General features: G+C 40.6%; 1 protein-coding gene across 2 annotated transcripts in view; it reads right to left on the bottom strand.

Annotated features, from left to right (window-relative positions):
* Positions 1–8,578: 8,578 nt before the first annotated feature.
* The window catches only part of ANKRD55 (ankyrin repeat domain 55), a 111,001-nt gene continuing 93,345 nt past the window's right edge, over positions 8,579–26,234 (bottom strand). Inside the window, exons 10-12 of one of the 2 annotated variants that reach the window (XM_040262550.1) lie at positions 23,910–24,139; positions 11,056–11,148; positions 8,579–8,955 (exon numbers count right to left, since the gene is read on the bottom strand). In XM_040262550.1, the coding sequence (XP_040118484.1) occupies positions 8,834–8,955; positions 11,056–11,148; positions 23,910–24,139 (445 nt within the window). In that variant the 3' untranslated portion in view covers positions 8,579–8,833. Of the gene's footprint in view, positions 8,956–11,055; positions 11,149–23,474; positions 24,140–26,234 lie in introns of both variants that reach the window. The other variant, XM_040262549.1, reaches the window with a different exon arrangement.

The raw sequence follows: 26,234 nt of genomic DNA on the forward strand, positions 1-26,234 counted from the left end.
CCCCTCCTTTTATTATTGTATCAATTCTCAGAGGAAATGAAACTAGCAGAATCTGGGCTATTAGCAGCAGCAATGCCAGTAATTGGGAATCAGATTTTATGGAGTTTCTGGGATATTGAAGGGATAAAGTCAGAAAACAGAACCTAAGATAATTAACAGTTTTCATAATTTCTTTACCTATATAAATGCAATCTGGAGAATTTGGGTTGGCATCTTCACAGACAATGAGAGTAGGCATTTTGTTTTTTTCATAGCTGTAGTTCCCTTACTGGAACAGTGCACCTAATGGGTGTTCACAACTTTTTTTTTGCTTAACTGTTAGCAGCAGAAGGGAATTGGTAAATGGTAAATGAGAACAAGAGAGCATTTATTAAAGATTATTCTCTACCACCACTTTTTATGAATTTTTAATTAAAAGAGTAAAGTTATTTTAACAAGTTTTTTTTTTCTTTGTATCAAAGACATTAGCAAAGTTGGAAGGACTAGCATATTCTATAAAAGCATGTGTTTTGGGTCTAAATGGCCATTCTTCTTCATCATATTATTCATTTTCTTTTAAAAATTGTCAGGAAGACATAGTCTTCAGATACAGTTTAATTGAAAAAAGGCAATTATTCATATGTTCACACTGTTGTTTGCTGTTCAGCTGCTAAGTCATGTCCGATTCTTTGATATCTCATGGACTGCAGCACACCAGGCTCCCTTGTCCTTCACAATCTCCTGGAGTTTGCTCAAATTCATGTCCACTGAGTCAGTAATGTTATCTAATCATCTCATCCTCTGCTACCCTTTTCTCCTTTTACCCTCAATCTTTCCCAACACCAGGGTCTTTCCCAATGAGTCGGCTCTTTGCATCAGTTGGTCAAAGTATTGGAGCTTTATGTTCATGTTGGTGAATAAAGTGACTAAAATCAGAGCAAAGCATTACATTCTATTATATTATTATGATTTGTAAAATTAACTTCCAAATGTTGAAGATAAAACACAAGAGAAGCTTCTTTATGTTTTAAGTTTCATTTCTTGTAAGGACCAGCATTTAACTGAGAACCTGTCAAGAGGTGGATTGTTTTTACCCAATGCTTCATGTCTCTATGTGCACATACATTGGTCTGAGCTACACACAGCCAGTTCTCCATCATCAGAAGCTGAAAGTTGATGAGTCTAGGCCTCACCTCTTTCTTTCCTTCTCCCCCTTCCAGAGTCCAAGAGCCCAGACATAGGATGGGTAAATGGTTAAGAGAAATGAGAACACAGAAATCAGTTTGTTTTGCTTCTTGTGAGCTGTGGTTGTTAAAAGGTTTGAGAGAAGAGAGAGAAAGTAATGGATAACTCATTAAAACACTGCCTGTTGATGGAGTACCATCAACACCTCTCACTTTCTACTAGTGTAATTCTTGTAAAGGAAAATTGTTGGATCATGTTCTTCCTGCCCCTCCACCCTGAGAAACTCTAATTGCCACTCCTGACTGGGTTCAGGACTGGCTGGCAAAAGGATCAGCTTCATCACCTCCTACCCCAATCTTATTCTTCACTTCCCACAGAGTTTCCAAAGTTGACTCTCTTTTCCTGAATAGGTCTACTGATGAAGAAATGAGGTTAAATTAGCATGAAGTATCAGTTTGAGGAAGAAAAAGTCAGCAATGCCAACACTTTTGATATCAGTGCTGTTTTGTCAAATATGTTTTCTTTTCTGCCTAACCAGTAAGGTTACCACTTTATAAGAACCAGTCCAGATTTCTTCATACTCTGACCACTTGTACCACCTACAAAAAGACTCTAGTTTTTACTCAAAAAAAAAAAAAAAAGATTCTGGTTTTTAGTGTCAGGATCTTAAAGAGGTACAATGTTGATACTATGAGTTATCATTTCAGTTTTCCTTCAAATTTATTTACTCATGTCTAGAGTCTTTTTATTTATTTAGTTTTAGGCTCAGAGAGTGTGACTCTGGGAGAAATAAAAATAGTGAAATAATGTTGAGACAAGACTTGGTTTTATTAGAAGATAATTTACTGGCTTCAAATCACAAAAAGATAAAGAATCAAAATAGAGAGTATATAGCTCAAATAACAACCATGTTTTCTCTAAGAAATATAGGAAAATCTTTATCATTTAACCTCATATGAACTTGTTATATCTTTTATACTTTATATGTTGTTTTTTTTTTTTTTTTCCTGCAGCATCTATCCCAATGCAAGCATCAGTGAATGTTTTTAGAAAGAATGAATGGCTACTGATTCACAGCAAGCTACGGCAAAGATGGGGAAACAATGGAAACAGTGACAGACTTTATTTTCTTGGGCTCCAAAATCACTGCAGATGGTGTCTGCAGCCATGAAATTAAAAGATGCTTGCTCCTTCGAAGAAAAGCTATGACCAACCTAGACAGCCTATTAAAAAGCAGAGACATTCCTTTGCCGACAAAGGTCTGTCTAGTCAAAGCTAAGGTTTTTCCAGTAGTCATGTATGGACGTGAGAGTTGGACTTTAAAGAAAGCTGAGCACCAAAGAATTGATGCTTTTGAACTGAGGTGTTGGAGAGGACTCTTGAGAGTCTCTTGGACTGCAAGGAGATTCAACCAGTCAATCCTAAAGGAAACCAGTCCTGAAAGAAGGACTGAAGTTGAAGCTGAAATGCCAATACTTTGGCCACCTGATGAGAAGAACCAACTCATTGGAAAAGACCCTGATGCTGGGAAAGATCAAAGGTGGGAGGAGAAGGAGACGACAGAGGATGAGATGGTTGGATGGCATCACCAATGTGATGGACATGAGTTTGAATAGGCTCTGGGAGTTGGTGATGGACAGGGAAACCTGGCGTGCTGTAGTCCATGGGGTTGCAAAGAGTCAGACATGACTGAGCAACCGAACTGAATTGAAACTGAACAGAAAAACTGACTAAATTCGGCTGTGAACTGTTAATTAGGCTCACAAGGCATCAGGGAGAGACACCATTCATTGGAAAATACTCATTCAGGATGAATTCTGAGGGGAATCCCATTCTGCTGTGTTGAATCATTCATGCATGCACATATGACCTGGGTTTCATTAACACTTGGAAATAATTTAATATAGTGAAACCTAGGCAAAATCACCAATTAAATGGACATGCACTTGGGCAAACTCCGGGAAATGATGAGGAACAGGGAGGCCTGGCATGCTGCAGTCCATGGGGTTACAAAGAGTCAAATGCAACTCAGTGACTAAACAACAACAGGTAAAATCAGTGTTAGCAAAGAGGTATCCCTGCAGTTCAGCATGTAGCCTCTTTCTTCAACAATGTTTGGACAGAACAGACCAGGGGATGTGTCTTCTCCTAGTCTCTGACCATCCTCCAACCTCTTTTCTAGGCACAACATTTTGGAACCATCTTCTCGTCCATTGTCTGCCTCCATAATCGACTAACACTGGTTTTGAGCTTAGTTCCTTATTGCAGATCAACTAGATGAGCTACTAGCTGTGTCAGAATTATTCCCCCAAGGTGGAGGCCACACCAATGGCCTGGTCAACCTGCATCTGCAAGTCTCCTACATTTACCTCTCTCTAGGCATCTATTTTGACCTTGATGACATGGCTCTAGAATCACTTCTTCCATAAGTTGGGTTAGGAGATGCTGAGGGCTCCACAAGTCTCTTACAGGTGCAAAACCAATGCCATAGTTGTGCCCTCTTCCAGGAGGTCCCAAGATGAGTAGGTAAAACCCTGAATGCTGTGGAAGCTGCCATAATCCTGGAGAAGAAGCCAAACCAGGCCCTTTTGGATCTGCATGTCCAGGATCTTCCCAGGTGGCACAGTGTTAAAGAATCCTCATGCCAATGGAGTAGACATAAGAGACTTGGGTTGGACTCCTGGGTGGAAGATACTCTGGAGTAGGAAATGGCAACCCACTCCAATATTCTTGCTTGGGAAATTCCATGGACAGAGGAACCTGGTGGGCTACAATTCATGGGGTCACAAAGAGTCAGACACAGTTGAGTGACTGAGAACACATTCACATCCTGGGCACACGTGCACACTGCACACACATGTGCATAGAGCCTGGCAGACTACAGTCCATGGGGTTGCAAAGAGTCAGACATGGTTAAGCAACTGAGCATACATGTACACACTGAGCACAGATGCACATCAGTCAGGAGGCACCTTTGAAACCACCTGAAGTTCTCTCCCAGTTGTGGACCAAATAGAAACAATTAAGCACTTTGCAGAAGAAAAATTTTCTTACATGTTTTTAATTCTGAAAGATTTCCCCCCTCCCCCAGATGTTATACCAGTGGTGTACTGGTAAACAAGATTTCAAAAAAAAAAAAAAAAAAAGGCGTGCCCTGATTTATAGTGTTTGTCAATTTTCATGGTGTAAATGTTCCCACCATGGCCAATTTCAAGCCACCAACGGTTGAAAAACCAGTTCGCCAAATTCCTGAACGTTAGATTCAGCAATCAAATCTTGCAAGCTGGTAAGAGCGAACTCTAGCACATTCATTGAAGCAAATCTTACTCACTTTGTAAGCCTTTATTAGAATCATACAAAGGGCTTTATGGAAGCTTGATCTTTATCTGTAGATGAAGACAGGATATGGCAAAGGGAAGGTGGTGCTTGCTAAGCTCCCTAAGATGGAGATGTAATGGTCTAGCTCTCAGAGTTTGAGGGAAGATCTCTTAAATCTCTTCAATTCATTTTTCCTTTGTATTACACCCCTCCCCCCTCCCCCCTTGCCCCAAGTCACTTGTTCAGAGAACACTGGGATTGATTTCGTTGAGTGAACTATTTAGACACATGAGAACAGTGCCTTGGTTTTCAGCTTTTCTTGAATTCAAAGGTTTGCTTCGCTTTTTCGTATAGATCTGACAAAACTCCTCTAAGGGGCTCCTTCTAGCTACAAACTATAACGCTGATTAGCTTCACCTTCTGTTTTTTGTTCTCTTACATACTGTCAGAAACCCTGCTGTTGTCATCTAGCTCAGCAGTTTAAATTATACTTTCAGTTGCAATTGATGTTTGGCTCAATACAATGCAAATGGCAGAGCAGGGCTTAGCAGTGTAGTGTCTCTAGTCCCATAGTCCACATACATAATTCCCCAACAAGTGTATTCCTGTTTCAGAAACTTCATAAGTGTGGCATACATTTGGCATAGCCTCCTTTCTGAATTTATTTATTCAGCCTAACTGTCATCCAAGCAAAGTGGAGCTACAGTTAACGCTTGTACAAAAAGCCCACCAACCCAGTAATTTTCGCTAAATTAGTTTTTGGAAGTTATAGTCCACACCCCCGACCCCCTCATTTTCCTTAGTTTCCTTCAATAATTACCTGGTTTAACACAGATGTAATTTTTTCCAATAAACACTTAATTCCAAGGCTCTCATCTCCCTAGAATTAAACCAATATAAATAGATTTCTGTTACTTCAGCTTATTATCCCTTCCAAATCTATTAGGTCACAGCTTGACACATAATACAATTTTAGAAAATCTCACTAAATGACTGATTAGAAATATAGCATTTCCCCTCAAAACAAACATAATCATTGATTTTGATTTTTGTCCCTCTTTAAACTGTACTGTATTCTTCAAACTGTACTGATGCGTGTCTTCAAGCAAGTGTATCCTTGTGTCTTAAAGATGGTCTTTTGAAAATAACCCTTTGGAATCCACCATAGGCTTAAATGAGCTAATTAAGAAGGAACATATTTGACCGTGTGTGTGTGTGTGTGTGTGTGTGTGTGTGTGTTCAGTTGTTTAGTTGTGTCCAACTCTTTGTGACCTCATGGACCATAACCTGCCAGGCTTCTGTGTCCATGGGATTTCCCAAGCAAGAATACTGGAGTGGGTTGCCATTTCTTCCTCCAGGGGATCTTGCTGGACCAGGCAGGGATCAAACCTTTGTCTCTTTTGGCTGATGATTTGGCAGGCAGACTCTTCACCGCTGAGCCAACTGGGAAGCCCCTCAGCATGAAATATAACACTCAAGCCAAACACTAAATTAAAGGAACATGATAGCAGCTCTCACATGCAGTAGCTAGACTTATTGCTTTCAGGGAAAATTTTATTTTAGAATCAGACAATTCTATCAGAGTCACATATTCCCTAGACTTTGAGATAAAAATATTAATACTGGTAGATGAATACTGTCAACAAACTGTAGGTCTCTATCCAAACTTGTTCTTCAGTGCAAACACATTCCCATTCTGACCTCCAGTTTAGTCCAACCTTGGTCTTTTGGGCAGCTGAATGAGTTCCAGGATATTTCCAGAGGTCAAATCTAGGAGGTCAGTGAATAAATTGTATGAAAAGCTGAAGAGTTTCCTGTCAGCCATGTTATTCTGGCATAGCTGTCACTAGAAGAACAAAGGTAGCTCTAACATTAATATGTAAAAAACAGGAAATAGCTTGTTAATTATTAAATCTCTGGTGAATGGTAAATCATCTTGCAATTGCTGGTGGTCCACAGACTAGGAAAAATGAGAGCAGTATTTACTTTACTGTGGAGCTGGATCTGCATTGTTGCCAAGATACGCTTGTATTAGCTCTGTGACTTTGAGTAAATTATTTAACTTCTCTGTGTTGGTACCTTGTCGGTACTTGAGAAATACAGGTTCTTGTATGGATCCAAATGAAATAATTTATGCAAAGTTACTATTTTTATGTGCTTTGCAATAAAGGGGAATATAAGTGGTAGAAGAACAAAAAATAATTTTAGAAGAAAAACTTTCTTGAAAAAAAATTCGGCACAAATTGGTGAATTATCTGATATGGTCAGTAAAATATTGGCTGAGGAATATTCTACACCAAGCAAGCAAATTTATCTAGGGGCAAAAGGGTTGCTCTATTTAAAGAGGTGGTAATAGGCAGCATGTTATTTCTTTTTGGCTAAGCAAAGATTCTTAAATTAACTTGGATGGAAAGGCCCAACATTAGAAGATTCCATGTGCATATATATAAGTGCAAGTGTTGGGGGATGTTGGGTTTTATAAAGGGTGTTTTGTTTTCTTTTATTGTTTTGATCTCTTAACTCTCCACTTGGTGATCTCTTAGGGCCTGAGTTTTGGTTAGTGTGGTAATCTTTTGGATAATTCATAAAGAGTTGAATTTCTCCCTTCCTGACGCAAACAGAAAGATTGCATTTCTGTATCTGCTTTGAAGTTTGGCATGTCCATATGACTTAATTTAGCAAATAAAATGTGGCAGGAAGTGCTGAGACTCACCTCTGATTTTCTCCATTTTGGTGACTAAGGAAGTGCAAGTTGAAGGGGAATCTACATCAGCCAACTCTGCCGTCTAGAAATGAGACATGTATTGTGAATAAGAAAAAGAAAAATATTGTGTTACCCAATGAGATTTTGGAGTTGCTTATTACTGAAGCAGAGGCTAGACTATCCTGGCTAGTTGAGGTAGTGTAGGGCAGGTATCTACTCATGGATTCCCAAGTAGCTAAGTGATACAACTGAATAGCCTGATATTTGCAAAGAATGATTATTCAAAGACAAAAATAGCTGCCCCCCGCCCCCCACACAGACACAAAGAAAGCCCTTCAGAATCTATGTCCTGGGAGCTCTTCCATTTGCACCAGAAACTGCTCTCCCTCTAGCTACTGTCTAGCTTGGGAGGTTGATAGGTTTATTCTTTTATAATCCCTGATACAGATAACTATCAATAGCAAAATGAGACTGTGGACTAGTAACTTCTTTCATTATCACTTCTTACATCTCTCTACCTTGCCAACTACTTCTCTATCTCCCTATTTTCTTCCTTTCCTTCTTTCCTAAAGAAAAAAAGAATAGATGATTGAGCACCTAAGTATGTTCCAAGTACTGTACACATTTCTAGATGTGTAAAGCCAAGTTACTATGATTTGGCCTCAAAGGAGCTTCTACCTAGCTAATGGCACAGTCTGACCTCCCGAAATAAATATTAATAATACTAACATAGAATAGTAAATGTACTACTACCAAGTTTGGTAATAACATGGAGCGAGTATGATCTTATATGGCTAAATCTTGAAGTTTCAATTAATCCAAATAATACACAAACCATTTAGTAAGGAGATCTGTAGTTAGTAATAGTCTTTTTGAAATTTGTTATGTCATAAGAGGGAATATCTTGAGTAGACAGAGACCATCATTTTGAAACAGAAAAAAAAATGATTAAATATGTAGAGTGTTTGAGGAATGCATGAGAAATGTCTATTTCATTCCATTAGGTCAAGATGTAGACCTTTCTAACTCACATGATCTTCTCTATTAGAACAAACAATCATATCTGAAAATGACAATAGGTGGAAATAATCTTATAACAAAGAAGATATATAAACATTGTTGAATGATTTGATCTCTAGCCAGGAACTGACAGTGTTGGAAAATATTTTGTAGATGATTGTACACTTAAAAGCCATAAACACTGACTGATGAAAGAAATTTACTGTTTTAATTTTAATTAAGTTTTGTTAACCCAAAGTGGAATTGCAGTCAATGTAAATAACACATATGGAATGTGCTTTCTTTTTTATTCAGCAAAGCATATATTTTTAAAAAACAGAAAATCATTTAAAAAAAATCAGCAAACATGCCACAAAACGAACCAAACATAACTAAGGTTCCCTGCTGATAACATACTGTGACTTTTTATTTTGGCTTGTAGAGGTCACAGAAACTCACAGACTTACAATATATACACAAAGATTCTAAGTGCTTATGTGGAACAAAGAACTTTGAGTTATAAAACCATGAATGGCTTATAGAATGCAATTTACTAGATCAGTCTTTGTTCTTACGAACTAGAGTAATCTTGTTCTTTGACAGTTGAAAATAGATCTTGTCTATATTTTCACAATCAGTGACCCACAGCTAGTTTGCCTCATTGGTGGAACTGGCAGAGTTTTCCCTCTCTTCAGCTGGTGGACTGTGTCCCCGCTGGCTTGGAATAGCAGGAAGCACTCGGTTGGTCCGTAGAGGTTCTCCAGACAGAACTGGGAGGAACGAATAGAAGAAGAGACTTTCAGGGTTTTCTTCTCTTAGGAATGGAATGGTGGTAGAAGAACTGCGTTATATCTGAAGGAATAGAGGCACTTCTAAGAAGTTTTTTTTTGCAGAGAGCTAAACTTCAGGAGATAGTCCTGTGTATCTACCTATCAAGCTTACAAGTCAGGGATGTTGTGTGTGCGTACTAAGTTGCTTCAGTCGTGTCTGACTCTTTGTCAGCCTCCTCTGTCCATGGGATTCTCCAGGCAAGAATACTGGAGTGGGTTGCCATGCCCATCTCCAGGGGACCTTCCTGACCCAGGGATTGAATCCGCATCTCTTATGTCTCCTGTATCGGCAGACAGGTTTTTTTTTTTTTTTTTTTTACCACTGGTGCAACCTAGGAAGCTCCAGTCAGGGAAATCAAATATGCGCAATATGAGGTGGGGCTGAGTTTGGTGAAAACATGATCAGGCTGTGCGTGCCTGGCAAAGTTCTTTTCCTTGGGTGGAGCAGCCCTTGAAAGCCAAGTCAGCACAAGGCCCTAAATAAGCCCCAAGATGTTTGTACTGTGCTTTTATGCAAACCTCAAAAGGTTCTCAGTTTTCTTTCAGGACAGGCGCTGTACCTTTCCATTTCTTTTTCATAGAGCTATAGTTGATCAAAGATCTTTATCTTTCCCTGTCTCCTTAAATTTAATCATGAAAAGCAAAGCTGCTGGGCTCTGCCAAAGAAAATCCTCTCTCTTTGGCTTGTCTAGGCCATACTGGATTTAAGGCTAAGTGACTCTTTCTTTAGATGTCTTTGTGACTACATTTCTGCTTAAACACAAGGTCAGACTTGAATTTCATTCAGTGATTGAATTCACACCATCCAAAATTCTCTCTTTAGACAAATTAGTAAGGGCAAGGAAAATAATCTGTCAAGGAAGAGGTCTTGGTTTCTGCTACTAAGTCTGTGTATGACTTTGGACAAATCTCCACTTCTCCCTTTCCTTATCTGAAAAAAAAGACAGAGTTGTCCTAAGACCCCATGGTTTTTAACTAAAGGGTTCTAGAACTCTTGACTTGTCCCATTCGAACTGCCATCTGGGGCAGAAAAGATATGTTGTATATTTACTCTGTACAAATGGTTGCCAAGGATTTTGCATATGTCATCTCATTTAATCCTCTCAACAATCTTTTCAGGTTGCAATACTCTTACAGGCTACCTGAAGTAAAGAAAGGGTAAGGGACTTGTCTTAAATAGAGCAGCTTCTAAATCATCTAATCTCTGCAATTAAGATGATGTAGAGAGTGTATGTGTACGTGTGCATGCGAGTGCTTGCACACATGTTATAAACCAGTGCGTTGGGATAGGAAGAACAGGAAGAAAGGAAATTAGAATCCAGTGAGTACTATTTGTTTCTTGAAGCAGCTGACTCAGTATCCTGTAGCTCTGCAACTTACTGCCTAAATAATAATGGGTGAGTCATGTGACCTCTCTGAATCAGTTTTCTAATCTACGCTGTCTCAGAGTACAGATATAAGCATATACAAACTCAGAATTTCTGAGTGTGGGGCCCTGGAATCCATTTGATAATAAGCACCCCAGATAATACTTAGACACAGGCAAACTTGATCACTTGGTGAATAGAATATATTAACAGTTTATATTGTGAGAAGTTTTGTATAAAATAATGCCAAAGGTAAACCTGATGAACATCATACTTGATTATTCCTTTCTGCTAAGGACTGCAGGCCTGTGAGTACAGAGGTAACACATATTCTATCTGTCCAACGTAGTAAGGAAAACAATGTCAGGAAGCCAGTCTTAGAATAATTTTTAAAGCATTAAAGACATTAAATAGTACATAGCAAAGTAAACTTCTGTTATTGTTTTTATAGTCCAAACATAAAAATTCCTCAAGGAAGCGAGTGTTTCTTTTAAACAAGCATTACCATTTTGGATGGAGCTTTAAAGACTGTCTCTAGTCTATTTTCCTATAATTTTCAAGTTTTGGTACTTGATGTTCTTTTGGAAAAATGAAAGTAAACCGAAATAACATTTAGTCCTAATAACAGCACTACTATTTGCAAAGGAAGCTGAGGAAGATTGAAAATACTTACATTTTTGGTCTGGTAGGGGAGCTAGGTTGTTCCGAGTAAAAGGAAGATCCCTGATTTTGGGTCTGTTTGGGGAGAGATGCTGAAAATTTTGTCCTGGGGACAAACATAATTTGCGTCAGTCATTTGAGACTCAACCAAGTGCAAATTATAAAATCCAGTGGATTAGAGAATCATTCAAGTTGTTATAGATCATGAAATTTATGATGTTAACAACAAAATAACTACACAATATTCAGTTTCTAGCACATGCCAGTCACCATTTAAGTGAAAGGAAAAATGTATCCAAAATAATTTCTTGAGTAAACTAGCTTAAAAAAAAATAAACAAGCACAATTAGGGACTTCCCCAGGGGCCTAGTGGATAAGAATCCACCTGCTAATGCAGGGGACATGGGTTTGAATCCTGGTTTGGGAAGATTCCACATGTTCTGCAGCGATCAAGGCTGGGCGCCACAACCACTGAGCCTGAGTTCTTGAGCAAACTGAGGCCCACACATCCTATGGCCTGGGAGTCACAATTACTGAGCCTGTGTGCTGCAGCTACTGAAACCCACACACTCACAGCCTGTGCTCTGCAACAACACAAGCGACTGCAAAGAGACGCACATGCACTGCAATGAAGACGAGACTCTGCTTGTGGCAACTGGAGAAAACTCAAACAAAGCACAAAGACCCAGTGAAGCCAAAATAAATAAAAATTAAAAAAACCAAAAACCAAGCATTGTTGGTCATATACCGCACAAAACATAAAAGTTTGAAAAATAAAATAGGGTATTAATGTATCATGTATTTGTGAATCTGTGTTGAAGGGTGGGGGATGAGTAGGACATATTCTTCAAGATCAGTGTTTCTCAATCCTGGCTGCACTGAGAAATTATCTAAGGAATTAAAAAAAAAAAAAAGATGCTACTCTGACTAAACACCAACCACACCAATTAAATGAGTATCTCAGGGGCTGGATAGAATGCTAGATTTGTTTCAGCTCCCAGGTGATTCTAATATGAATCCAGGATTGAGAATGATGAGATGGAAGACGAGAGGTGAATGAAAGCATTTTGGAGACCTGGAATATATCATTTAAATGACCGGTAGTGCTGTACTGGAGCTGTGCATACCAATTTTCAGGAATTTTGTGAGATGGCTGACATCACACTTAGTGGCTTGACATCAGCTATGGTGGGAGTACTTACCTCAGAGAAATCAACAAGCACTGATTTTTCTCTGAACAGCCACCTATTAAACATTTGTTAGCACATGGGGACTGGAATGCAAAAGTTAGGGGACTGGGATGCAAAAGTAGGAAGTCAAGAGATAACTGGAGTAACAGGCAAATTTGGCCTTGAAGTACAAAATGAAGCACAGCAAAGGCTAACAGATTTGCTAAGAGAACACACTGGTCATAGCAAACACCCTCTTCCAACAACAGAAGAGAAGATACTACACATGGAGATCACCAGATGGCCAATATCCAAATCAGATTGATTATATTCTTTGCAGCCAAAGATGGAGACGCTCTATACGGTCAGCAAAAACAAGACCAGGAGCTAACTGTGGCTCGGACCATGAACTCCTTATAGCCAAATTCAGACTTAAATTGAAGAAAGTAGGGAAAAACCACTAGACCATTTAGGTATGACCTAAATCAAATCCCTTACAATTATACAGTGGAAGTGACAAATAGATTCAACGGATTAGATCTAGAGTGCCTGAAGAACTATGGACAGAGGTTCATGACATTGTACAGAAGCCAGTGATCAAGACCATCCCCAAGAAAAAGAAATGCAAAAAGGCAAGATGGTTGCCTAAGGCGGCCTCACAAACGGCTAAGAAAAGAAAAGATGCAAAAGGCAAAGGAGAAAAGGAAAGATATACCCATTTGAATGCAGAGTTCCAAAGAATAGCCAGGAGAGAGAAGGAAGCCTTCCTCAGTGATCAATGCAAAGAAATAGAGGAAAACAACAGAATGGGAAAAACTAGAGATCTCTTCAAGAAAATTAGAGATACCAAGGGAATTTTCATGCAAAGATGGGCTCAATAAAGGACAGAAATGGTATGGACCTAACAGAAGCAGAAGAAATTAAGAAGAGGTGGCAAGAATACACAGAAGAACTATACAAAAAAGATCTTCATGACCCAGATAACCATGATACTGTGATCACTCACTTAGAGCCAGACATCCTGGAATGTGAAGTCAAGTGGGCCTAGGAAGCATTACTACAAACAAAGTTAGTGGAGGTGATGGAATTCCAGTTGAGCTATTTCAAATCCTAAAAGATGATGCTGTGAAAGTGCTGCACTCAATATGCCAGCAAATTTGGAAAACTCAGCAGTGGCCACAGGACTGGAAAAGGTCAGTTTTCATGCCAATCCCAAAGAAAGGCAATGCCAAAGAATGCTCAAACTACCGCACAATTGCACTCATCTCACACGCTAGCAAAATAATGCTCAAAATTCTCCAAGCCAGGCTTCAGTAGTACGTGAACCATGAACTTCCAGATGTTCATGCTGGATTTAGAAAAGACAGAGGAACCAGAGATCCAATTGCCAACATCTGTTGGATTATAGAAAAAGCAAAAGAGTTCCAGAAAAACATCTACTTCTGCTTCATTGACTGTGCCAAAGCCTTTGACTCTGTGGATCACAATAAACTGGAGAATTCTTCAAGAGATGGGAATACCAGACCACCTGAGCTGCCTCTTGAGAAATCTGTATGCAGGTCAGGAAGCAACAGTTAGAACTGGACATGGAAGAACAGACTTTCCAAATTGGGAAAGGAGTAAGTCAAGGCTGTATCCTGTCACCCTGCTTATTTAACTTGTATGCAGAGTACATCATGAGAAATGCCGGGCTGGATGAAGCACAAGCTGGAATCGAGATTCCCGGGAGAAATATCAATAACCTCAGATTTGCAGATGACACCACTCTTATGGCAGAAAGCAAAGAAAAACTAAAGAGCCTCTTGATGAAAGTGAAAGAGGAGAATGAAAAACATGGCTTAAAACTCAACATTCATGAAACTAAGATCATTGCATCTGGTCCTATCACTCCATGCAAATAGATGGGGAAACAATGGAAACAGTGACCGATTTTATTTTTCTAGGCTCCAAAATCACTGCAGATGGTGACTGCAGCCATGAAATTAAAAGACACTTGCTCCTTGGAAGAAAAGCTATGACCAATCTAGACAGCATATTAAAAAGCAGAGAGATTACTTTGCCAACAAAGGTCTGTCTAGTCAAAGCTATGGTTTTTCCAGTAGACATGTGTGGATATGAGAGTTGGATCATAAAGCAGGCTGAGCACCAAAGAATTGATGCTTTCGAACTGTGGTGCTGGAAAAAACTCTTGAGAGCCCCTTGGACTACAAGGATATCAAACCAGTCAATCCTAAAGGAAATCAGTCCTAAATATTCTTTGAAAGGACTGAGGCTGAAGCTGAAGCTCCAATACTTTGACCACCTGATGCAAAGAGCCTACTCATTGGAAAAGACCCTGATGCTGGGTAAGGTTGAAGGCAGGAGAAGGGGATGACAGACAAGATGGTTGGATAGCATCACTGACTCAATAGACATGAGTTTGAGCAAGGTCTGAGGGATGGTGAAGGACAGGGAAGCCTGGCATGCTGCAGTCCATGGAGTCTCAAAGAGTTGGACACAACTGAGTGAATGAACAACAAGAACAACAGGATCAGACAGGATCCTTAGGCTTAATTCCCAACTTGAGCAAGTGATGTTCTCTCTCTAAATCTCAACTTCCTCATATGCAAAAAGTGGATAACAGCTTTCTCTGTCTTTTCCAGTTGTTATAAAGATTAACTAGGAGAACAAAGGTAAAGCATTTAGCTTATAAAGTAAACAATAGACATTAGCAATTATTACAGTGTAACTCTGTGGCCTTGTTTAATATAATCTCCTAGAGAGTGGGGCATGTATTCATTTGATCTTTTACTTAGCAGTCTAGGAACCAGAGTCACTATAGTGAGGCCCATGGGGTTTAAGTCTTCTGTTTGGGTAAAGTAATCCTTAGAACAGGGAGAAAAGATCCACCCCTTATCTGCTTCGGTGAGTCCAGTGGTAGATTTTTAGGGGTGGTCATCTGAGCAGTGTCATTTGATGAATATTAAGCAAAATTTCCAGTCTCCTGGGTGTACATTTTGCCTTTACATTTTTATTCCTTTGAACTTTGAAGGTTAAATAATCTCATAAGTGAAAGCGTAAGTGAAATCGCTCAGTCCTGTCCAGCCCCATGAACTGTAGCCTACGAGGCTCCTCCATCCATGGAATTTTCCAGGCAAGAGTACTAGAGTGGGTTGACATTTCCTTCTCCAGAGGATCTTCCCTACCCAGGGATCGAACCTGGGTCTCCTGCATTGCAAGCAGATATTTTTACCATCTGAGCCATGAGGGAAGCTCATAAGCCACTGTTTAAAAAAAAAATTCCTGAGTAGAATTACAGTAAAACCTGTATCAACTCATATTTGATTATTAATCCGTGAACAGTGGAGCAGAAATTTGTAAAACCAAAAATGAGATGATAATTACAGGTAACACTATTGAGCACTTACTATGGTCAAGCACTGGACTAATTGCTATATATGTAATCTCATTTAATCCTAACAGTCACTTTCCCTTGTGAGAGAGGCACTATCATCCCCAATTTCCAAATGAGGACACTGTGATTTGGAGGAGTTCTGAATGGAGCTCAAGGTCATATGACAGGAGGTGACAGAATCTGGACCCAACCCAGGTCTGTCTGGACCTAAAATCCACACCATGCTGCCTCCTTAGGGGCCAAAATGGTATAGATAGGCTGGGAGAAATGGCAGAGAGGGACTTCAGCAGTGATTTGGGACGAGGTGGGAGGAGAGTTACTTTTTGCCACCCTGACATTTTGCTCAGTTTTGAAGAACAAGGTAGAATGTGCATAGTTCAAAGATCTCTTATCTGTGCTGCGGGAGCTTTCAGGGAGTGTCCAGCCTGTGGAGGATGACCACTGTCTTAGAATAAAAAGGCAGAAATTTTTTCACAGTTAAATGAGGAAATAGAAGAGAATGAAGATTAATAATAATAACAAATACATTCAGCACTCATCTATTGCAAACTCTTTGTATTCCAGAGACTAGAGTACAAAGAGAAGGCAAGGTGGTCAAAGTGGCTGATGGGAATGGAAACAGATAAAGTACTTTTGAAGGCCATGAGTAGTGCTGTGAAGATATCACAGAGGAAAGAAGGGTTCAGACAGATCAATGTGTCTTGAATCCCATCAGTTCGTTCAGTTCAGTCACTCAGTCGTGTCTGACTCTTTGCGACCCCATGAATTGCAGCACGCCAGGCCTCCCTGTCCATCACCAACACCTGGAATTCACTCAGACTCACGTCCATCAAGTCAGTGATGCCATCCAGCCATCTCATCCTCTGTCTTCCCCCTCTCCTCCTGCCCCCAATCCCTCCCAGCATCAGAGTCTTTTCCAATGAGTCAACTCTTTGCATGAGGTGGCCAAAGTACTGGAGTTTCAGCTTTAGCATCATTCCTTCCAAAGAAATCCCAGGGCTGATCTCCTTCAGAATGGACTGGTTGGATCTCCTTGCAGTCCAAGGGACTCTCAAGAGTCTTCTCCAACACCACAGTTCAAAAGCATCAATTCTTTGGCGCTCAGCCTTCATTCACAGTCCAACTCTCACATCCATACACGACCACAGGAAAAACCATAGCCTTGACTAGACGGACCTTAGTCGGCAAAGTAATATCTCTGCTTTTGAATATATTATCTAGGCTGGTCATAACTTTTCTTCCAAGGAGTAAGTGTCTTTCAATTTCATGGCTGCAATCACCATCTGCAGTGATTTTGGAGCCCCCCAAAATAAAGTCTGACACTGTTTCCACTGTTTCCCCATCTATTTCCCATGAAGTGATGGGACCAGATGCCATGATCTTCGTTTTCTGAATGTTGAGCTTTAAGCCAACTTTTTCACTCTCCTCTTTCACTTTCATCAAGAGGCTTTTTAGTTCCTCTTCACTTTCTGCCATAAGGGTGGTGTCATCTGCATATCTGAAGTTATTGATATTTCTTCCGGCAATCTTGATTCCAGCTTGTGTTTCTTCCAGTCCAACGTTTCTCATGATGTACTCTGCATAGAAGTTAAATAAGCAGGGTGACAAATATACAGCCTTGACGTACTCCTTTTCCTATTTGGAACCAGTCTGTTGTTCCATGTCCAGTTCTAACTGTTGCTTCCTGACCTGCATACAGATTTGTCAAGAGGCAGGTTAGGTGGTCTGGTATTCCCATCTCTTTCAGAATTTTCCACAGTTTATTGTGATCCACACAGTCAAAGTCTTTGGCATAGTCAATAAAGCAGAAATAGATGTTTTTCTGGAACTCTCTTGCTTTTTCGATGATCCAGCAGATATTGGCAATTTGATCTCTGGTTCCTCTGCCTTTTCTAAAACCATCTTGAACATCTGTGAGTTCACTGTTCACGTATTGCTGAAGCCTGTCTTGGAGAATTTTGAATCCCATAGACCTTGCTTAAACATCTGCTCTTCCACTTTCTAGCTACCTTGTGACCTTAGGCAGGTGGGGTAACCACTCCAATCCTCCAATTTCTTCATCTCTAAAATGGGGATTAAAAATTCCTCTCCTGCAGTGCTGTTGAAGGGGAAGTCTGTGGTTTACTGCCCCTGAGGAGGCTTAACAAGGCGGAGGAGGGATTCTTTCATGATGGATAGTAAAAACGGGCCACACCTCCTACAGTAGTCAGGAGCCTTCTACAAAGGAGGCAAGTTTGGGCTGGTTCTTAAAAGATTGTAGGACTCTATCAAGCACTCAGTGGATGGAAGGTTAAAAGAAAAAAACAAAACAAAACATGGGCAAAGACGTCATAGAGTAAAAGGTATGGGGTCCTCAAGAGCTTAGAGATATTCAAGGAACTGTTCAAGGGGATGGGGGCAGGGGGAAGGATTGAAATGGGAGGTGCAGAAGTTGAGAAAGGTAAGTGAGGCCAGGCTATGATGGGAGAACTTTGCCAGCTAAAAAATCTGGCCTTTGTCCTAGAAAGATGCAAAGCTGCTGATGGGTTTAAACAGCGGTGGTCATGACATCAGACCTATGCAGGGAGGAGAGGGAGATGTTGCTGGGATAGTCTAGAAAGTTCTGGAGAAGAAAGTTCTCTCTTAAGGCAGAAAGGAAGCAAGCACTTTCTTAGGTTCCTTGTGATGACTTGTAAATAACCAGGCTGGTAGCAAATACCACAGAACTCTCTGTTCCATTTTCTCTGAAAGCTGCTTGCAATGAATTAAACTGATGTGCTCCAAATTCCCTCATTTAGGTTAAGTGCCTTATCCCCCTTCCTCTCCATCTAGCCCACTGACAGGTCTCAATAAATGTTAAGCAATAATCATTACAGCTAAATGTTCAGGGTTGCTGAAGTCAGCACAGGATATTAGCTTCCAGGAATTCACTGCTAGCCCATATTATTTCTACTAAACCCAGGGCAGGAAAAGAAAAAATCCAGGGGAGAGAGACGATCCAAGTTCAAGCCAGTGGTACAGTGGTATGAGTTATAGTACCCAATTGCTTTACCACATTAGGTTTTCACATCAAGTATGGGAGCTCAGTGCAGAAATCTGCTGAGTTTCAACCCGCCTAAACTAACAATTTAAACCACTTAAGTGAACTCTCCCAACTGTAGTCTGGAAGTTTCAGTAGTCATAAAAAAAAAAATCTCAAATTGGGTTAAAAATATTTGCAAAAATAAAATCCATAAGGCAGAAATATTTCTCTTTGAGGGAAGATGGTGTAGTTTCTAAGAAAATCACATTGTAAATAATTTGGTAAGCATGCTATCAACTGGACTTTGAGATTTAAAGACAGAAATAAGGGAAGCCCTTATTTTGTGGGTTCGATCCCTGGGTCGGGAAGATCACCCGGAGGAGGAAATAGCAACCCACTCCAGTATTCTTGCTTGGAAAACCCCAGGGACAGCGGAGCCTGGTGGGCTACAGTCCATGGGGTTGCAGAGTCAGACAGGACTTAGCGACTGATCTACTTCTACCACTACTGTATATGTGCTCAGCCTGACTCTTCGTGACCCAATGGACTGTAACCCACCAGGCTCCCCTGTCCATGGTATTGTCCCTGGCAAGGATACTGAAGTGGGTGGCCATTTCCTCCTCCAGGGGATCTTCCCAACCCAGGGACTGAACCCACATCTACCAGCATTGCAGGTGGACTGTTTACCTCTGAGCCGCCAAGGGGCTGTGTGGTAACTTCTTAGGAGATCTGGGTGAAAGTTCTGAATATGTCACTAATTAGTTGTTAAGACTGAACAAATTGTTTTAACTTTTCTAGGCTATGTACATTATAACTGGAAAGGCCTTCATGAAACAAAACAGCCCCAGACTGTATATCCAGAGAGTAGGAAAATTATAACTGAGAGATATGACATGTCTTGCCTTATCAATCAGGGCTCATTCAGGAAAATGGAGACCGCTTTAGGCCTCTGAAAGAGAGGCAATTTCATATAGAAATTTTGTTATACTGGTGGTGGAAAAGCTGAGAAGTCAGATGACAAGGTTAAAGGACATCCAGAAATTAACCACAGAAGGAGGATGGAACCACTTCTAGCCTGGAGTATAAGAGAAAGAGCTGGTATTACCAAGGCCCAAAAGCTAGTGGGAGCCAGAACCACAAGTGAGGGGCTGTGTGGAGGAAGTAGGAGGAGTGGAACCCTTACTGGAGATTCCATAGGAAGCAGAGGGACACTGAGGCGAACTACACTGGTTTTCCTCTTTCTCCTGCTCTTACTCTTGCCAATGCCTCCTGGCACTTCACCAAAAATACCTGGAGGCAGCTTCCAGGAAGCCTGGGAGGCATAGTTTCCTGAGATACAGAATAGAGTTGGAAGTAAGAGATTAGGTCTGAGAGCAAAAAGGCAGTTGAATAGTATATTTGCTTAAATGTCATCATCTATAGCTTGTGTCTAAGGCACTGGGCTTAGTGTAGGGCCTGGCACATAGTTTTTAAAAACCCCCACAAATTTGTGTGTATTTGTATAGTACTATGTTAAAGTCACTATTTAAAGTATTATAAATGTATCAATTTATTTAACCTTACTATCAATTCACAACCCTAAAAGTTGGGTATTTCTTTCCATTTTTGACACAAGGAAACAAAGGTTTAGAGAGATTCATTAACAGCAAATAAAAGAGAGCCAGGACTTATTGACAAAACAACAACAAAAATGTGACTTTAAAAGACCTCCCGTGGGGAATTCCCTGGTGGTCCAGTGGTTAGGACTCAGGTCTTTGATTGCTGTGGACCCAGGTTCAGTTCTTCTCTGGGGAACTAAGATTCTATAAGCCATGTGGTAGCCAAAAACAGAAAAAAAGAAAGAAAGAAAGAAAATTTCTCTTAACCACTGGATATGCTGTCTCTTGATAAATTATAATAGACACTCAATAATCATTTAAAGAATGAGTGAAGACTAGGGTCCTTTTCATTTAAAACCCTCATGATTTTCATATGTAAACATGAGAAGAAAATAAATTTAAAGTGAGTTGTATAATCAACTTAGAAAATCCATGTTTCTGAAAGTTCATTTATAGACTGCAGATTCTTGGGATATTTATCTTGTCATGTTACCTAGAGCGGCTCCTAGTTATTATCAGCACTCAAAACCATTGGTTGAAAAAAAATAAAAGCTTTGATCCAGGCACAGCTAATCATTTAAAATTCCCTTGGAGAATTCTGCTAGTTCTTTTCTGCTTTCCTGCCCCTAGGGACTTTTCAAGGTACTTCACTGGAAAAGTGAAATCAATCCTCAAGCCAACTTTATTGAATTTTCTTTTATTTTAAGTAATATGGAAAGTTTTAGATGGGACGTGTGACAGAATCTATGAATTCTCTATTCAATATCTACTTCCTTCTTTCTCTTAGAAATGAAAATCCAGTTTTGGAGGTACAGTGATGTGATCAACTAAAAGACAACAATTCCCAGTCTCCCTTGCAGATAGGCAGTCATGTGACTAAAGCTTTGGCCAATGAGATGGAAGCAGACTCTAGGACTTATGGGCAATAACTTATTACACTTATCTTAGCCAAAAGGCCAAGAAGACATGGGAGCTGTTGCTGCTGCTAAGTTGCTTCAGTCGCGTCCAACTCTGTGCGACCCCATAGACGGCAGCTCACCAGGCTCCCCCGTCCCTGGGATTCTCCAGGCAAGAACACTGGAGTGGGTTGCCATTTCCTTCTCCAATGCATGAAAGTGAAAAGTGAAAGTGAAGTCGCTCAATCGTGTCTGACTCTTAGTGACCCCATGGACTGCGGCCTACCAGGCTCCTCTGTCCATGGGATTTTCCAGGCAAGAGTACTGGAGTGGGGTGCCATTGCCTTCTCCAGCGATGGGAGATAACTTATTAATGGTAGATAATTCCGTTTGGGGACATCCATTTTCCTCCTCCCTCTCTTCCTTTCTCCCTGCCTCTCTCCTGTCTCCTGCTCTTTCTCCAAAGGATGAAAGCCATAGGTTAAGTTGTAGAGAATACAGATGGAAGGAGCCTGGGTCTCTAGTGATCATGGTTCACCAAGCACTGGGAACCATAACATTCAACTTCTTTCATATGAGAGGAATAAACTTCTATGTTGCTTAAACCACTGTTACTTTGGGTTTCTGTTACAACATATGAACCAATTCTAACTGATAAAGAAAAAATAGCCCCAGAATGTCCTGGGAACAGAAAAAGAACAAGACTTTCAAAAAATTTTTTTAAAAAAATTTTCTTTTTTCTAAAAAGAAGATATTAGCCAGGACAGGACTAACTCCAGAAAGCAGGCTGAGTCAAGGCCCTGGAGGCCATCAAAGTGATAAAAGACAGCAAACTAATATCTTTGATTCTTTACCGCTCCACAGAACACAAGGAAAACTACCCACACTGCAGTGCTCTGAGAAGGAAGTAAGACCTTGAGGGAAGTTCTTCTCAGGAAATAGCTGTCACGTATTTATTCAAATAAATACGTTTCAATACAAATAAATATGTATGAGAGAAGTGTTATGCTGCCTCACAGGTTTCAGACACCAGGCACGTGTAAATGAGTGAGGAGAGCCCAGGCTCATGCTGCATATTAAATGGGAAGGAATAGTTCTTACCTCCAAAGATATATTGATCTCCTCTACTTCTTAAAATATACATAAACCCTCTTGGTCTTTCACTTTGCTACTTTTGAAAGAAGTATGGATTCAAGAAACATATCATTTTCCCTCTTAACCCCACTATAAGAAAAGCAACAGAAACATATTGATAAAAAACAATAGACACTCCATGGAAAGAGACTAGAGGGTAGTGTGGACTGGGCTAAACTGGGAACAGTCATGTCCAAGTGGTGTCCATAGGGGTACTGGTTACTCAGATCTAGCCAATTATTGCCAAACGGAATTTGTGTTTAGTGTTGCTGGATTTTTCAATTTCTCAAGAGAAGCTAGAAATATAAATTTTTATGTAAAAACTTCATGATTTTTAAATGTTAGTGATTAATTCACTTGACGACAAAATAAGCTATTATAGTAATGACCTGATTTTGGTAGCTGTTCTGAAGCCTGTGCTTTAGAACAATAGATCTTAGTCTCTACTGTACCTCAGAATCACCTGTGGGTGATTTAAAAAAACATAAATAAAAGTTTTAGTGTGATATGTTTGTTTAGAAATGGGTGAAAAGTAGACACATATATATTGCTTGTATGTGTACAAAAATATAGATTCTTTAGTGTGATGTGCTTATTTATTTAAAATGTATATATATATATATATGTATATATATATATACACAAATACTTAAAATATGTATAAAATACTTCTGGAAGGACAAGCAAAAAATTAAGAACATAGTTTGCTTCAGATGAGGGGCTACATAGCTGCAGGCAGACACAGGTAATCTGCCAGGTAATCCTTTGACGTGTTTGGAGTCTTGAACCATAAGTGTGTGATGTGTTCCTTTTCTACACATACATGTGGAAGGCATTACTCTTTTCCCTTCTGCCTCACCAAAATTTTGGTTCAGTGGGCCCACAGTGGGCACTGAACACCTGATTTAAAAGCAAACAGTAACACAAACAAATCAACCCCTTGTAGGTGATATTGCCGAGGATACCTGCTTAAGAATCCTTGCTGGTGGAAATAATAATATTCCTGCGCCAATCTGCCAGTCACCACACATATTTGGTGGGATGGGATAAGATGAGAAGGCACATTTTTCTACCTGATGATTGCCCTCAGGTTGGAAAAGCAGACTGTTTGCATAGCCTAGACATCCTGAATCCAGTGGACTAAAGGGAAGTCCTCCAAGCTACCTACTCTCCCTCCTCACTCAGGATGGTATGACATGTATCTTGTACAGAATCTGTCAGGAATGAGGAAGGACATTACCTGATGAAGGATTAGGTAGATGAGGAAGATGTGGGGGCCCTGATACTTCCTGGTGGCCAGATCTGCTGGTAAGCAACCTGTCTAGCAGCTTGTCAGATGAAGACATAGTCCAGGCTTTATAGAACACCGGGTGAGAATCACCTTTCCAAGAGTTATCTAGCAATGCCTGGCAGCCAGTTCTGTTATTCAACAAATCTTGCTCACTTCGGCTTTTCTGAGATCTCTGAGCCGCATGATGAGTACCAGAGCTCAGGCCAGCATGGGAAGTGGCCCCCTGGGAGGCTGTCAGGAAGTTATGGCCCAGGGTGATGGGTGGGAGGCTCTGTGTTCTGATTGGTGGAAGCCCTTTACGGGCCAGAGGCTTCTTTTCTGACAAGTGATATTTTGAGTTTTCTGAGGTCCTCTTCTTAAACTCAACCATAGCCACCTGCTCACCAGGCTGCTCTTGGCAGTTGGTATCCACGTTGCTGTCAAAGGTGGTGATGATGTCATCGACTTCCGAGGTGTGCTCCCCCCTGTGCCAGTCCCTGCTGGGGTCCTTCTGATAGGCCCTCTGCTCTTCCTTTCTGTTCTTGCAGAAGATTTGATTGAGCATGCCGAATCGTCCCTCCTTCTTCTGGGGTCTACTGTTCTGGGCAGGAAGGGGTCTAGGAGGCTCCTCTGTTCTATAGGAATATAAAACAAGGATGCTCTGTGAGAATAGGAAGTGGCGCAACAGCAGTCATCAAACAAAATACCTCCCTCTATTCCATCTCCAGGAAGGAGATCATTCAAAGTCATTCAGCGCCCTCTCAAGTTAAAGGTGATGTGCAAAAGCTACTCACAACACCCTTTGCTACCCCCTTCCTTGGCATGGTCAGTTTGCTGTCCATAATTAGAATATTTCTTAGTTAGATTTTGCTTGTTTCTTTGGGAACTATCCTTTCAAAATTTGTTTTTGCCAGGGGATCAAGTAAGTTGAAAATACCAAATACCTTCAGGGGTTATTGTTCTCACTTCTTAAGGCCAGTCAGTAGGAGTGCCAGCTTTAAGTCAAAGAAATAAAGGCCACATGTTGTGTTCAAGCTTTAGCTAGCAGCTGGGTGGAGGCTGCAGAGCTGGGGGAGGGGAGTCTGATTTTTTTCAGGTGTTCTCTATTAAAGGCTCCCCAGAGATAAGGGCAGAGCTCTGACATTATCCACCTCAGGAAGCCTGCCCATTTTATACTGTTTGTGTGTTATTTGTTTCCTGTTGAGTTTTTACTAAATTTCCTATTGAAAAACACTTAAAATAAAACATACTAAAAGAAGCCAAGGAGAGAAGCTTTTGTCTGGGCTTGGGCTGCAGAACAGGAAGTGTGTATGCCAGAATTTGGGCGTGGCCGCAGAAGAAAAGTGAGCAATGTCCAATGGGCAGGCAAATTCTGCAGGGGAAAAAGATCTGCAGTTGTCCGCCTGGCTCTTCTTGTGTGGAGTTTCCCTGAGGCACTGTGCTGTTTTTGTTGCTTGGAAAGTTCTATACTATTCTCTTTTGAGGCCACAATTGATTAGTGCTTTCTGCGGTATGAGTTAATGATGAAACCGGACCTGTGTGCATGCCCTAAAAGCAATATTGCAACATTTCTCTTTGCAGTGAGATATTGTAACCTGTGGTTTGAAAAGTATCACTCCTCATTTTGGCCACATATAATGAAATTTTTTTTTTTTTCCGGTAGGTCACACAGTGTATAATTGAATCTTTATTCCTGTGATGAATTTTTATCTTCCTCCTTTCACCTTCCAAAAGGCTTTGTGAAATATGAAACACAGATTCTGCACTCCTGACATTAGCAGAGAGAGAACCCCAGGAGATCTCTAGCATTCCTGCAAGTTTTCCCATATAGAATATGCCCCTGTGCTAACTAAATTAACTAAATGCTAGTACTCTTGCCTGGAAAATCCCATGGGCGGAGGAGCCTGGTAGGCTGCAGTCCATGGGGTCGCTAAGAGTTGGACACGACTGAGCGACTTCACTTTCACTTTTCACTTTCATGCATTGGAGAAGGAAATGGCAACCCACTCCAGTGTTCTTGCCTGGAGAATCCCAGGGACGGGGGAGCCTGGTGAGCTGCCGACTATGGGGTCGCACAGAGTCGGACACGACTGAAGTGACTTAGCAGCAGCAGCAATGCTACTTCAGCATCTTCTATAATCAATTTCCTCTTCCTATTAAGGTTGTGATTTTGGCCAGTAGGTCTCAAAGTGTGGCCCATTGAACCCTGGAGGTGAGGTCTCCGACAGGCCTCATGAGGTTAAAACTATATTCATAATAATATCAAGATGTTGTCTTTTTCACTGGACTGCTTTTTACACTAAGCATGCAAGAGAGCAAACGGGCAAAACAATGGGCTCCTTGGCACAAATCAAGGTAGTAGTAACAATAGACTTTCATTAAAACAGAACTGCCATTTAATTTAATAATATTGATTTTTGAGATGCTTTTTTTTTTTTTGGACAAAATAGAAAGTACTCATAAGCAATTCTGCTGTATAGCGGCATCACAGACTCAATGGACATGAGTCTGAGCAAACTCTGGGAGAACTTTAGGGGAGCCTGGAGGGCTGTAGTGCATGGGTTCACAAAGAGTTGGACATGACTGAGCGACTAAACAATGACTCGGTACTAATATATGATGGGTGTTTTGAGGTAAAACATTTGTGGGATTGTTTGAGCTGAACTAGATATTTTTTCCCCCATGAAACATCATTTCAATGGGTTCTAGGCAAGCTATGGTTATTTGGAG

Source organism: Oryx dammah, unplaced genomic scaffold, assembly GCF_014754425.2.
Source record: "Oryx dammah isolate SB20612 unplaced genomic scaffold, SCBI_Odam_1.1 HiC_scaffold_20, whole genome shotgun sequence".
Classification (NCBI taxonomy): Eukaryota; Metazoa; Chordata; class Mammalia; order Artiodactyla; family Bovidae; genus Oryx; species Oryx dammah.